We start from the raw sequence: 13,112 nt of genomic DNA, 5'->3' as shown, positions 1-13,112 counted from the left end.
CCTCTGAAATTAGTCGAAATATAATAAGTTGATTTGGACACCACAATTATATATTAAAAAAAAGGCATAAAAACCTCAAATTTGGCCTCAGATGACATGTAAACACTTGAACTTTCCCCTCAACTTAGTCTCAACTAGCAACCAAACACTCCAACTCTTCCCCATTGTGTCTCATGGACACTCGATCCTGACGCGACACTTAGATTTTTTTAGTGTCAAAATGATCATTTTGTAAGTTGAAGCATTCAACTGATACAATGGAGACGAGTTGAGGTATCTAGATGTGCAGACTTAAAGTTCAAGTGTTTACTTGTCAGCCGAGGCCAACTTTGAGTATTTGTTTATGTATTATGCCTTTTTTTTAAGGGCCGTCGATATATTTAGCCTTTAGTTTTTGTAGATATTTTAATAACACCCCCTCTTTAGTCCTCAAACTTAGCAATGTCAAATTATGAATTTTCAAATTGAGAACAGAGAAGAGGCTGAACAGTAACCATCATTCTGGACAAAAAAGAAAAAGATGAAAAGGAGAGATGCATAAAGACATCCTAGGGATGGTGGCAATACATTGGAAATCTATCATTGTGTCTGGTCCACAAGACCAGAACCTCATTATTGTACCATAAGTTAATTGTTTGGCTAAGTATAACTTTGGACAAGCTTTAGACACCCAACTTGTAGGCCAAAAAAATGTACTTAATATTCCATTCTAATTGAGGGTAAGGTTTGTCAAAAAGAGAAAATGAGTATTCAATCCAAAAATTTAAGCTATGAGTGGAGTGACCTGCGACATTATAAATCACTTTATAAAAATCTTGTACGATCGATGAAGGATAAATGCATTTTTCTAACACATTTATGAATTACACATGGGGATGTTGATCGATTGTTTCTTATCGAGATTAGATTTTGATACATATGAAAGAATTCAAGCATTTTTAGAGAACATTACGAAAGACATAATTACGCAAACAAGTAATTGATACATATGAAAAAATCTGAGCGTTCAATTCAAAACTTTAAAATAATTGATGGAATGACACGACAATATAAACTTATTTGAATTTTTTTAGACAATAACAATTCCAATGAAGAACCATTGTATTTCTATAACAAAAGGGGACTTTATTAGTTATTAATAAAAAAGGCACTTTATTAGAATTGAGCCTTTTATCCCAACCTGTCTATAAAAAAGCATGCAAGTTTAACGAGACCCAAAGTTACTTTTTTGCATTTTGTTCATCTTTTGCTAAAAGCTTTTACTTTAATTTAAACATTTAAAATTCCCTCTATCTGATGATTCTTTAACAAGGTGAGATGAATGAAAATAATAAATAAATAAATAACGAATGGGAATACACTAATTTCTCTACATTCTAATACTGATCATATCATTACTATTTCTTAGTTTTAAAGCATTTCATACATTCTTGATGTTATGTCAAGAGTTTGTTATTGTGTGATATAACTAATGAAATACATGCTAATGAGAAGTTTTGATTATGAAAAAAATTTAGGCATAATATATAAATTAATATTTTAATTTAAACTTAATTGACAATGAGGATGTACCTCTAGATACCTCAACTCATCTCGTGTCAGTTGAACACTTATATAATTTCAAAATTGAAATATCACGTTAGCATCATATGTCTCAAGAACGAGTTGAGGTGTCTAGATATAAGTTCTACATAAATTGGATTCTTAATTTGGCTTCGAATTATAAGTTTGACCTTTAACTGTGATAGTGCACAAGTAGATATTTAAACTATCCAACACTTAAACAAAAAAAAAACACTCGAATCTTACTTGGCTAAATGCATGAAAAACACCCAAGTTACGCACGTAAAATTGAGGGCAATATTCAAGTGCTTTTTATTTAAGTGTTGGATAGTTAAAATACTTACTTGTTCACTGTCAAAGTTAAAAGTTATTTTTAAAATCCACATGTATTTATTTTAAAATCCACGTGTATTTATTTTTAAAATTCACATGTATTTATTTTAAAATCTACGTGTATTTATTTTAAAGTGCACTATTTAGGTCTTATGCTAAAAAATAGACGGAAATCAAAATATAAAACAAGGATATACACTGGTATCTCAAGAATACATTTAGTTGATAAAAATAATATGCAAAATCTACAAAAACATTTCTAAAATAATTTGTTGAACAAGTATTAACACTTTTTATCTACATGATGCTTAAAATTAGAACCAATATAGTGAACTATAATCCCGAAATTTTTGCAAAATTTCAGTTCCTAACCCAAATATCAGTTCCATTTTTCCGCTGAAGAAAAAGGCAAAACCTATAAAAATTTGAGCTTTACCATTACGCTAATTAGGGCTTTGTAATTGGTGGATTTGAAAACCCAGAATCGAAAATGGAGGCCAAAATCAACCGATTCTTTGGGCCAATAGTTACTTTCATCAATGGAGGGGACCAGCTTCCTTGGACCTCTCCTGACATTGTTGTTGTAAGCATTCTTGAATGACCCACTGTCATAAATTTTCGTAAAAGCATTGATCTTTACATTCATATTTGATGTTTTTAATGTTTTGGGATTTTGGGGCTCCAAAGCTCTGCCTCACGAGATAGTGATAAGTTCTGCGCACACTTATCATCTCCGTATTCCACTTGTGGGACTTGTATGTTGTTGTTGTTGAGTAATTTGAGGTATCATGTGTATTTATCATTTTTTTTTGCTGATAAGTGGGTAATTGTGGTTGGAGCCAAGATTTCAACTTTATAGATTTTGGAATTTAGAACGACAACTTCAAGGGCTAATAATTGAATTCTTAATATGTGTACATATTTAATGAACTTTTTATTTCAAGTATATTGTTTGAGCAAACACAACTGGGTTGGGCCGAAGCTGTAGCTTGCCTTCTACCTTACTTTTTATTTTAGAAGAGTTTTGATTTGGGTCTTGTGGAGGTTCTTTGCCAAATTTCAATTTGTTTGTTTGGTTTTGATTTAACACGGAATTTAAGAAAGTAAAAAAGACTTTTGAATCTTGTAGTCTGAAACTAAAAATATGTAAAATGTATCAAAATATTCTTTAATCTTGTGGTCTTAAACGTGTCACGTGGAAAGTTAAATTTAAGAATTGTCAAAAAAAGAAACGAGACGTTCTTTTTGAAACGGATTAAAAAGGAAAGTAAGATGAGCAAATTAAAATGGCGGGAGTAGTTGGCAGTTGGTCATGCCTTTATTTAGTCTTTTGCTATTATTTGACCATTTATATAAGAAAACTCTTGCTTTGGATTGCAGGAACCATAAAAAAGTTTTGACTAACATCTAAAGAATTTGTTATTGAGAATAAAGAGTTGATGAGAAATATGTTGCTTTAAGTTGCAGGAACTTTGAAGAAAGATCTGTTTTTTTAATTGACAGTAGAAAATTGTGTTATTAATAAGGAAGAGTCTGTTGGATGATACCGTTCTCACTAGTGGATTTAAAGTTTAGCATTGGAGATACTATGTGTTATCCATTTTAATCTTGTTACTTAGAAAGATGAAGTGGTGCTTTTGCTTGTATCAGCATGCAGTAGTGGCCTTACTTGGTTGCCCTGAACAATATTTGCAACAACATATAAAAAATATTTGGTCTAATTTTGTCTCACAAGATAAAATACAAGAGAGAAGTTGAACAAATTGACTTGTACTGAGAATAAAAAAATGAAGCGTTATTGTACTATATTGCTTTGGTGCTTAGTCTTATGTGCCTATGCATATTGACTAGGGCTGTGAGAGAGAAGTTGCAGATGCTACAGAAAGTGCCTCTGATGAAGGAAAGGATGAAAGTATTATGAGATTGTCGTGGGCCCTTGTTCATTCTAAACGACCTGAAGATGTGCAACGAGGGATAGCTATGCTTGAGGGTGAAAATTAGTCAGATCTATTTCCTACTTTATGTTCCAAATTGTCGCTTGACTTGCTTTTACATATTTCAGATTATCTAGTAATGCTTGTGAATTGTGATACTACCGCCGACTATCTATTTTCATCATTTAACTCCTAGTTTCCATAGATCTCAATATTCGTGGACATATACGCATAATGATCTTAGTCACTCATCTTAGCGGCATCAAATTTTTCTGTGTTATTACTCGCATGGAAGATGTGGTTGAGGAACTTCCGAAATTCTCCTTTAGTTTTCTTCTTATGCAAACTTGTCATTTTTTGATCAACGCTTTCAGATTTTAATTATCTAGCATGATGCTCTTTGAAATTCTAAAGTGAAACACATTCATGGAGTTCCCATACTTGAAGGACATTGTTGAGACAGTCTTCTGTTATTTCTCTTGTAGTGTAACAGAATTTGTCATTTAGTAGTAGTAACTATATTAGACTGCTCCATATAAATGGACTCAGGAAGTAAAATTCATAGAGTCAAGAACATGTAACATATTACAGCAATCATGTTACTGTTGAATCGTCGCAAAATTACTCTGATTCTGTTCATTGGTTCATGGTACTGTTACTTTCAACTCTTTTGGGCTTTTGTTGCTTAAAATCATTTTATTTTTCTTTTTGATTTGATGTTTATGTGTCTAAAGAATAACGTCCTTGAGGGTTCAATTTATAAAGACCATCATCTCTTTTGCTTCTTTTATTCCTTCTCCAGCTTCACTTGCCAACTCAAGTAGTCTACTACAGCAGCGAGAAAAGCTTTATCTTTTAGCTGTTGGATATTACAGAAGCGGTGAATATTCAAGGAGCAGAGAGCTTACAGTACAATGTCTGGAGGTTTGGTCCTAATCTTTTTACTGTTCTTAGTCACTTTGCTGTGAACTCTCTACTCAACTCATATAACAAGCTCCCAAAATCAACCTGCTATTTATCGATCATTTGAGACAATCGGAATTTAATCACCCTATTTAGTTTGCTAAAAGTTTTCTCTTTCCGTTAGATTGCACCAGATTGGAGACAAGCTTTGTCTCTTAAGAAGGCTATTGAAGATAGAATTACTAAGGGTAATGACCCGAGACTTCTTTTCCTTGCTTGCTCGATTTTCTATATCAACATAGCAATTTGGATTCATTTGTGTCTATGCGATGCAGATGGTGTCATTGGTATAGGAATTACTGTGGCTACTATAGGACTGATTGCTGGTGGGATTGTAGCATCATTGGTCCGAAGAACATGATCTTGGACTGCTCTATCAATCTTTACCAAAACAACCATCTGAGGTTATTAACTACTCATTACAATGCCACAAAAATCCGAGTTTCAATTGACAAAAAGAAGATGAATGAACCATATTTGTTCGTTTCTTTACCATTCCCGGCCTTTTTCTTCTCTTCGACTCGTTTAGAGGGAGTCAGTGAATGTTCAATAGAATAATGACAGGCCACTGAATTCTGGTGATTAATTGCTCGTTTGGTTAAAGACTCACTATAGAATTACTAGTTATATAAATGTCATGTAAATTTTTCTTTGATATTTGTTAATAACTGTGTGAAAAACACAGGTAAACAGTATTAACCTTGACTCTACAAATTCTTTGTCCAATTGAGTTATCACTTGTAAAACCAACTCTTCAAATACAATCACTTGCCATCTATTAAATATTCATATTAGTAAGGAATATATTTTAGTCAAAATTTACATTAACAACAAATTCATGAAAGGGGTCAAACTATGCAAGCTTGGCATATTCTAAGGAAAAACTCGAGAGATTGCTTCGAAATAAGATTCTAGTTCCTAGCAGACGGCTAGTATATGTTATAAAAATGTTGAAGAACCAAATGCCAAATCCATAAGGGTAAAATAAATATTCTTCTCATAAATGCCAATCACAGTTAAAATATTTATCATTTGTTCCAGTGATATTGACTGCTTGGATAATAATGAACAAATTCACCAATGATTCCAAATACAAATAAACAAAGGGAGGCACAATAGCATCTTCTGCCCCAAACTAAGGCATATTTGTCCATGAAATATCCTTTTTCCATGCATTCAGATAAAACTACAAAATATGTTGCTCAAACTCTTTAAAAAAATTGTTGCACCCATGTCAGATTGACAGATCCGCACTCTTTTGACATGCACCCGGCGTTATTTTTGAAGATTTTGAGCAACATAACTTCAAAGTCCAGATGATGAATGAGTGTATATAACTAGCCAAGTCTACTCTTTCTGTTTGTCAATCAGTATCCCATTCTTCGGATATAGATTTCTTCTGATTGCGTGATTCATCCTTTCTCCCTCTTTCATCACAAGGCGTGGTCCGACTCGGAGAAAAAAAAAATCACAACTTTTTTCCACAGGTTGTTGAAATTTTTACATGGCTGATCATAATGAGAACCTTACTCCTAGTGAACTTCTTCAAGCTGAAACACAATCATGGAACCAACTCTATTTCTTCATAGAACATGTAACATTGAAATGTGCACTTCAATTGGACATACCTGATGTCATCACCAAACATGGCAAACCAATGACAATATCAAAATTCATGGCTTCCCTCCCTATTAGCCCTTCAAAATTTTCCCATTTTCACCGCCTTACACGAATATTAGTTCGTTATGGCTTGTTGATTCTACAAAAATATGAAGAAAACGACGTTGATGATGATAAACGGTGTTATTCGCTTGCACCAGCTGATCGTTATGTAGTGAAGGATGGGCCCTGGAACTCGATGGAATATCAAGATACATTTTTCTATAAAGCATGGAATTGTTTAGGTGACTGGTTCAAGAATGAGGATCCAAGTGCATTTTATACAGCATATGGAGATTTATTCTGGAGTAAACTTTCAAGAGATCCGAGTAGTGGTAATTGGTTTAACGAAAACATGGCTAGAGATTCGCGATCATTCATGAACGTGTTGATTGGCAACGAGTTTAAGGATGTGTTCGAAGGATTGACATCTTTAGTAGATGTTGGAGGAGGGACTGGAATCGTCGCGATGTCTATAGCCAAAAAATTCCCTGACATGAAATGTATTGTTCTTGATCTTCCTCCTGTTGTGGCTAACTTGCAGGGAAGTGAAAATTTGGAATTTGTAGCAGGGGATATGTTTCAGAAAATCCCCTCTGCTAATGTTGTCTTGCTCAAGGTAAATCAATAGACTTTTTCCTTAATAATTCCCCTGTTTCTTCAATTTTTGTATGATCGATGTTTAGACGTTTTTACATGTATTTGCATAATATTGAAATGAGATGAGTTTAAATGGAGTAACATGGTCGGGCTGACTCCGTTATTCAAGAGGACTCCCTACACATTGACTGGCCTGTTGATAGACTATCAGTAGGCCGTTTGCTATAAGGGCTCAATTGCTCGTAATGGTATTCCTCGCATACATGAATTCCTAATTTAGAGATAATTCATATAGACAACAGTAATTTTAATATATATAAATTCTTGAATCTTTTAACGTAAAGAAATCTTATAAAGTAGTGACAAAGGTAGTGCAAAATTTACTAGGTTTTTTTTTTTTGAATTCCCTAACTATGAAGGTTCACATCGTGATCTAAGTTTCATTTCCCATCAAGAAGATATAATACTGGTAAAGAGTCCTAGTCTTCTCCTTGGATTATGAAATAATTCAATAGCTCCGGGCTCCCTCACTGCATTCCAAGGCAAGCTCCTACTAGATCCTACTATTCCTGATATTCCTACTGGATTTGAGCAACTAGAGTCTATCTATAGCGAGCTAGAGTGGCAGAAGGGGGTTCATCTGAACTCCTTTTGCCGGAAAATCAAAACTAGATGTATAAAGTCAAATAATTTTTTATGTATATATAATAGATGTTGAAACTCTTCATAAAAATCTTGTCTCTCTGAGAGCCTATAGTAGAGGCAGGGTGATATACAAATTCCATAAATTACTGATATTACTAGTTTCTCTTATAACAACAACCTGCCCAGTGTAATCCCACAAGTGGGAGCTAAGAAGGTAGAGTGTACACACACTTTTGATAAACCCTCGAATCAAGTAAAGCCTCTTGGAGCAGTTTGAAAAAGAGAATATAGAAGTGTTAGCAACGAAAAAAGAGAATTATGTAAAGCAATAGTAAATAGCATACAAAGAAAGAACAGTAACAATAACGAACTAGTGTGATAATCGAAGCACATGAAACACAGATGAAAACAACAATCGACGAACAAGAAACTACGAGAATACTTGTTTCTCTTATCTTTTTTTATTTTTTGTTAATTCTCTTGTCACTTCTCTAATTAACTTTGGACATTGCAGTCAATTTTGCATGATTGGAATGATGAAGAATGTGTGAAAATTTTGAAGAACTGCAAGGAGGCAATAACAGGAAGTGGAAAAGTTATAATTATAGACATGGTGATGGAAAATCCAGAATTGGATGACAAATCTGTCCAAGCACAACTCTTCATAGACATGTTGATGATGGTATTTTTGGGTAGCAAAGAGAGGAACAAAGAAGAATGGGAAAAGCTTTTCTTAGATTCTGGTTTTACTGGTTACAAAATTATTTTGACTATTGGTTTGAGGTCTGTCATTGAGCTCTACCCTTAGATCTCTCTTGCTTGTGTTGTATAAGCGGGTTGTTAGAGGAAGATGCAGGATTTAAATTCTACGAGAGTTTAATCTTTAAGGTTCTTAGCATTGAACCCTGTGTGTTTTAAAAATTGTGGGTTCCGACCTACTCTTTATTGTAATTTTATTCATAAATTAATGCTTTGCATCAAAAGCATTAGATTCAGATGAATCAGATATTCTAAAACCAAGTCTTACTGAAAAAATACTAGTCATTTAAGCGTTTTTTTTTTTTACCAACCAAAGGGTGTTATTGATGGTTGAGATCCTTCACCCCTCAGAGGTCCCTGATTCGAACCCTTAGAAGGGAGAACTTCTTGGTAGGGGAGCTTCAACTCTCTTAATGAGCCTATTCGGCGCGAATTGATGTTAGTCAGGCCAATGAGTTGCGGATACCGGATAGTTTAGAAAAAGTATTACTCTTTATTTCCAAATCTACCTTACTGTTTTCAATTAATGGTGTATTGATTGAGACGTTTAAGGAGAAACACTTTAGTAAATAGTTCTAATTTTCTAGCTGCCTTTTCGGATACTTAAGAGTGAAAATACCTGTAGGTATCCTACATCTTTTATATTATGATTTTCTATAAAGTTTTCTTTGATATCAAGTCTTTTATATTCTGTTATCTGCAATTCTTTTCCTGTTCTAAACTTGAAAAAACTCATGATGCTCAAGTGTAAGAAATGAAGAACTCGCATTACTTTGTGCTCCTTATTTGGAAGTATCAATCAAGGAGTCGTTTGGTACAAGGGATAAAAGATACCAATTCCGCGATAAAATGACTTTATTCTATGTTTGGTTTGAGGTATATTTAGTCTTGGCATAAGAGATACCAATCCACAAGATAATTATCTCATCTCACTTAGATTACTACTCGGAGAAATGAGATTGATCTTTCGAGTAGTTAGAAGAATATTCTCAACAGCATAAACAGACACTCAAACTTAGCCTCAACTGACAAGTAAACACTCCAACTTTGAGTATGCACTCATCTTCACTATGTTAGTTGAATACTCAATCTTACAAAATGATCATCTAAACACCTCCAAAATTTATGTGTCACATCAGCGTTGAGTGTCCACGAGACACAATGGGGACGGGTTGAAGTGCTTAAAAGACAATACTATTCATGTGATTCAATACCATTCATGTGATTCAAAGTAGTAAATTTACACACAAGTAAAACATAAAAAAACAAAACAAATTATTACTAGTTTTGTATGCATAAACAAGAGTACAAAGATCAATCACTCTCATAGCAACAAGGTACAAAAAATAAATGGTGAATTAACAAACATGACTTTCAAGAATTCCTGCAGGGGAAGTTTTGAATCCTATCATTAGTTGTTGTCTTTTGGATGGACTGCATAATAGGTCTGTATGCCTGCTAGAAATGTATCAGTGAATTGCAAACCAATGACAAAAAGTGCTGCAATGAATGCAAAAAGAGTCCATGGAGTACTAAAATGAGTGTTCTTCCATTCAGCAATCCATATTTTCCCTTTGCTATTGTAATGTTTCTCAATTTTGTCTTTCACATCAACAAAGGCATGTGGATTAGGCACCAAATCTCTTGCTAACTCATTGAACAAATCTGCCACTTCTTGATCACTTCCAAGAAAGTTAAGTAGTATACCTTTTGATCTCAGCTCCTTCACATCTTCAGCGTGATCGATAAGTGAATCCATGAAACTAACATAAGAAGTAATTCCAAAGTCATCTGGTGTATCAGGACATGCTTCATACGCGACTAAGTTTAAAAACTCTGACTTGGTTGAATCATCTATGGTTATAGGTGGAAGTGTTAAAAGAGCTGAGCAATGAAATGAAGTGAACTTAACCTCCGAAAGAAGACGACTCTTTCCAGGCCTGAAACGGATTCCTGCTCTCCGTAGCTCCATAGCTGAACGATACGAGCACCACTCACCCCTTAGATAGCATCCACCTTCTGAGAAAGCCTTTGGGTTTATGAGATTTGTTTTTAATAGCTCGAGGAGATGAGCAGGAAGGCGATTTTTCATGCTTTCTTCTTTAGTAAGGGAACAACTTTCTCCGCAGCAAATCTTGCCAAGAAAGTTCATAGCTTTTTGAGTACATGTATAGATTTCAGGATTTAGATCAGCAAAGAAATTCTTGATACATTGAATGCATCCTTCATGTTGAGGAGGTTTTGTATGTGCACTCGAGATGAACGTTTTTATCATCTCCATTCCTACATTATTCTTGAACTTACATCTCATTAACACATCCAGGACTTCAAATGGCAACTGATTTTCAAGTAAGAAAAGATCACGACGAATGAAAGCAATATCATGGCTCTTCATTTTGAGCTCTTTATAATTGCCTGAAACAATGCAGTGAAGGTATTGAAGGATGAAGATTCCATCCAGGAACATCATCTGTGCAAACTCCTCGTCGTTGTAATCTTTGACCGAGTCCTCTGCATAACACTCCTTGACATTAGGCATAATGTTCTTGACCTTTTTGTAAAGCTCATCAAGGGACACTGAATTTGTCGGACGCCATGGTAAGACCCCTTCACGTCCTTCTTGATCATCAGCAAACTGAATTGCTAGTAGCTTCTTGTGCTTCTCCATAAGTTGAAGTTCTGGTTTTCCATAGTGAAATGGACCTATAGAAACAACAAGGGGCTCATAGCACCTTACGTTTGATTCAATCTCGCGATTCATTTTTGGGACCATTTGAATTTTTGGTTTCTGCAATGAGTCAAGGTAATCTCTGCTCTTCTCCAGTGAATGTAGCCATTGTCTCTCAGTTGCAGTGATTTCTTGAGAGTTCGAGTCTGAATCTTCACCAATTGTGATGGGATATCCATCAGGAAATATTTCATCGCCGCGTATGCTCCTACCTTCTTCTTTAGTAATCATTATTCTTTTAGAAGATTGTTTGTCCATCTTTTGTGAAACTTCCTCAAATTATGGAACACAATCTTGATAGTAACTGAAATTGCTTGAACGTATTTATATACACTTAAACTGAAAAATTGGACTACTATTTTATTACATACTTTTACTTTGGGCCAGGTGATTTTTCTTCATTGTCAAGTCAGGTATTTTGCAGATTCTTTTATTTCTAACAAGATACATTTTTCAGCTTTTTTCTTAAAAAAAGAAAAAAGAAAAAAGAAAATAGATTAGGATTAGATAAAGAGAAAAAGCATTTAGTTAAATTCTTTACCTGCCTGATAAGAAACATTAGTCATGACAAAAAGGGAAAAAGAGCAAGGATTGCTAATAAATAAATAAAGATGCACCATCTCTAATTGCTTCAGTTCTTGGATGTGATAGTTTACAATATTAGAGCATGATTAAATTTGGGTTCGCGCCGGGAAGTTCCGCAATAGATCTTCACTAAATTCGAACTCCATATCTAAGGGGATTCGAATTCGAGACCTCTAGTTAAGGATGAAAGAGTATTTACCTAAGTTGTGCGGACTCTTCAATTTCGATGTCGCACCCGTGTCGGATTCTCCAAAAATACACTACTTTTAGAGAATCCGACACGCAAGCACTGACAATTTTAAAGAGTCCGAGCAACATAGGTATTTACTACTCCACCACAACCCGTCAACCCTTGTTGGTAAAATGTGTTCATTGGGGTATCACTTGTAGAACTTGTTTTCCCTACTGTCTCTAGGAAAATCATTTTTAACGAACTTGTTTTCCTAAATAAAATACTTTTAATTTTTTTTACCAACCGAACATAGAAAAATTAAAAAATATTTACTAAAAAATGGTTTACTCTGTATCGAACACATGACCCTAAAGGGTCGTTTGGTAGCCGGACAAGAAGATTTCCGTATAACTTACACGATGTTTAGTAAGTAGATAGGAAATAAGTTATTCATGTATAAAGTTAATAAGACGTTTGGTTGACAATTTAGAAACCACATAACTAATTCATTTATAAAAGAGATAAGTGTTAAAAACACACCTAAATTATCCCATTTTTTGAGTTTCATATCTAAACTATTGAGAATGTGAATTTCATACCTAAATTATTACTTATTAGTTTGAAAAACACACATCTCTCTTTTATTCCACTCTCGTCATGGTGTTATTGTACTCTCTCTTTCATGTAAAAAAATTGTGACATCACACTTCACATGAACAAAAACAAAAATTAAATAAATTATTAGAATTAGTTAAAATTAAAGATTAAAATATTACTACCCCTTCCCCCATCCAAAAAAAATTATAAAATAAAATATAAAATATTTTTCTTCTCTCACTACACCACTTTCTCTCACCATACCTCCCCCTCCAAAAATTTTAGTTTTATTTTTATTTTTAAAATTTCTTTTATAGAAGAATTTTTTTAAATCTTACTTCATCTCCTTCCCCCCCCTACAAACAATAATTTAGATGTTATTTTAATTTTTTTTAAAAAAATTCTACCATGCCCCATTTGATCCTCCGCTTTTAAAATTTTTTCTCGTTTTGGTTAGATATATACATATGATTTTAAAAATATATTTTTTACTTACCGCAAGATTGTTATTGTCATTTTATTCGGTACACAAGTAGAAAAAAATATTTTTCTAAAAATATATGCACATATCTAA

At 33.8% G+C, this 13,112-nt stretch overlaps 3 protein-coding genes across 3 annotated transcripts; 2 read left to right on the top strand and 1 right to left on the bottom strand.

The window, feature by feature from the left end:
* Window positions 1-2,163: 2,163 nt before the first annotated feature.
* On the top strand, window positions 2,164-5,379 carry LOC129876511 (mitochondrial fission 1 protein A-like). The gene is made up of 5 exons (XM_055951965.1): window positions 2,164-2,479; window positions 3,748-3,886; window positions 4,633-4,754; window positions 4,918-4,981; window positions 5,069-5,379. The coding sequence occupies exons 1-5, from the start codon at window positions 2,387-2,389 to the stop codon at window positions 5,152-5,154; spliced, it is 504 nt and encodes a 167-aa protein (XP_055807940.1). The 5' UTR covers window positions 2,164-2,386; the 3' UTR covers window positions 5,155-5,379.
* Window positions 5,380-6,293: 914 nt separating this feature from the next.
* On the top strand, window positions 6,294-8,541 carry LOC129877432 (probable O-methyltransferase 3). The gene is made up of 2 exons (XM_055952929.1): window positions 6,294-7,071; window positions 8,212-8,541. Exons 1-2 carry the CDS (start codon window positions 6,298-6,300, stop codon window positions 8,503-8,505), a joined length of 1,068 nt encoding a protein of 355 aa, XP_055808904.1. The 5' UTR covers window positions 6,294-6,297; the 3' UTR covers window positions 8,506-8,541.
* A 1,087-nt stretch (window positions 8,542-9,628) lies between these two features.
* On the bottom strand, window positions 9,629-11,483 carry LOC129876510 (UPF0481 protein At3g47200-like). Its single transcript, XM_055951964.1, has one exon. The coding sequence runs from the start codon at window positions 11,440-11,442 to the stop codon at window positions 9,868-9,870; it is 1,575 nt and encodes a 524-aa protein (XP_055807939.1). The 5' UTR covers window positions 11,443-11,483; the 3' UTR covers window positions 9,629-9,867.
* Window positions 11,484-13,112: the final 1,629 nt, after the last annotated feature.

The sequence above is a fragment of the Solanum dulcamara genome, chromosome 12, assembly GCF_947179165.1.
Source record: "Solanum dulcamara chromosome 12, daSolDulc1.2, whole genome shotgun sequence".
Taxonomy (NCBI): domain Eukaryota; kingdom Viridiplantae; phylum Streptophyta; class Magnoliopsida; order Solanales; family Solanaceae; genus Solanum; species Solanum dulcamara.
The sequence above is the reverse complement of the archived record's forward strand: the minus strand, read 5'-3'. Positions and strand labels throughout refer to the sequence as shown.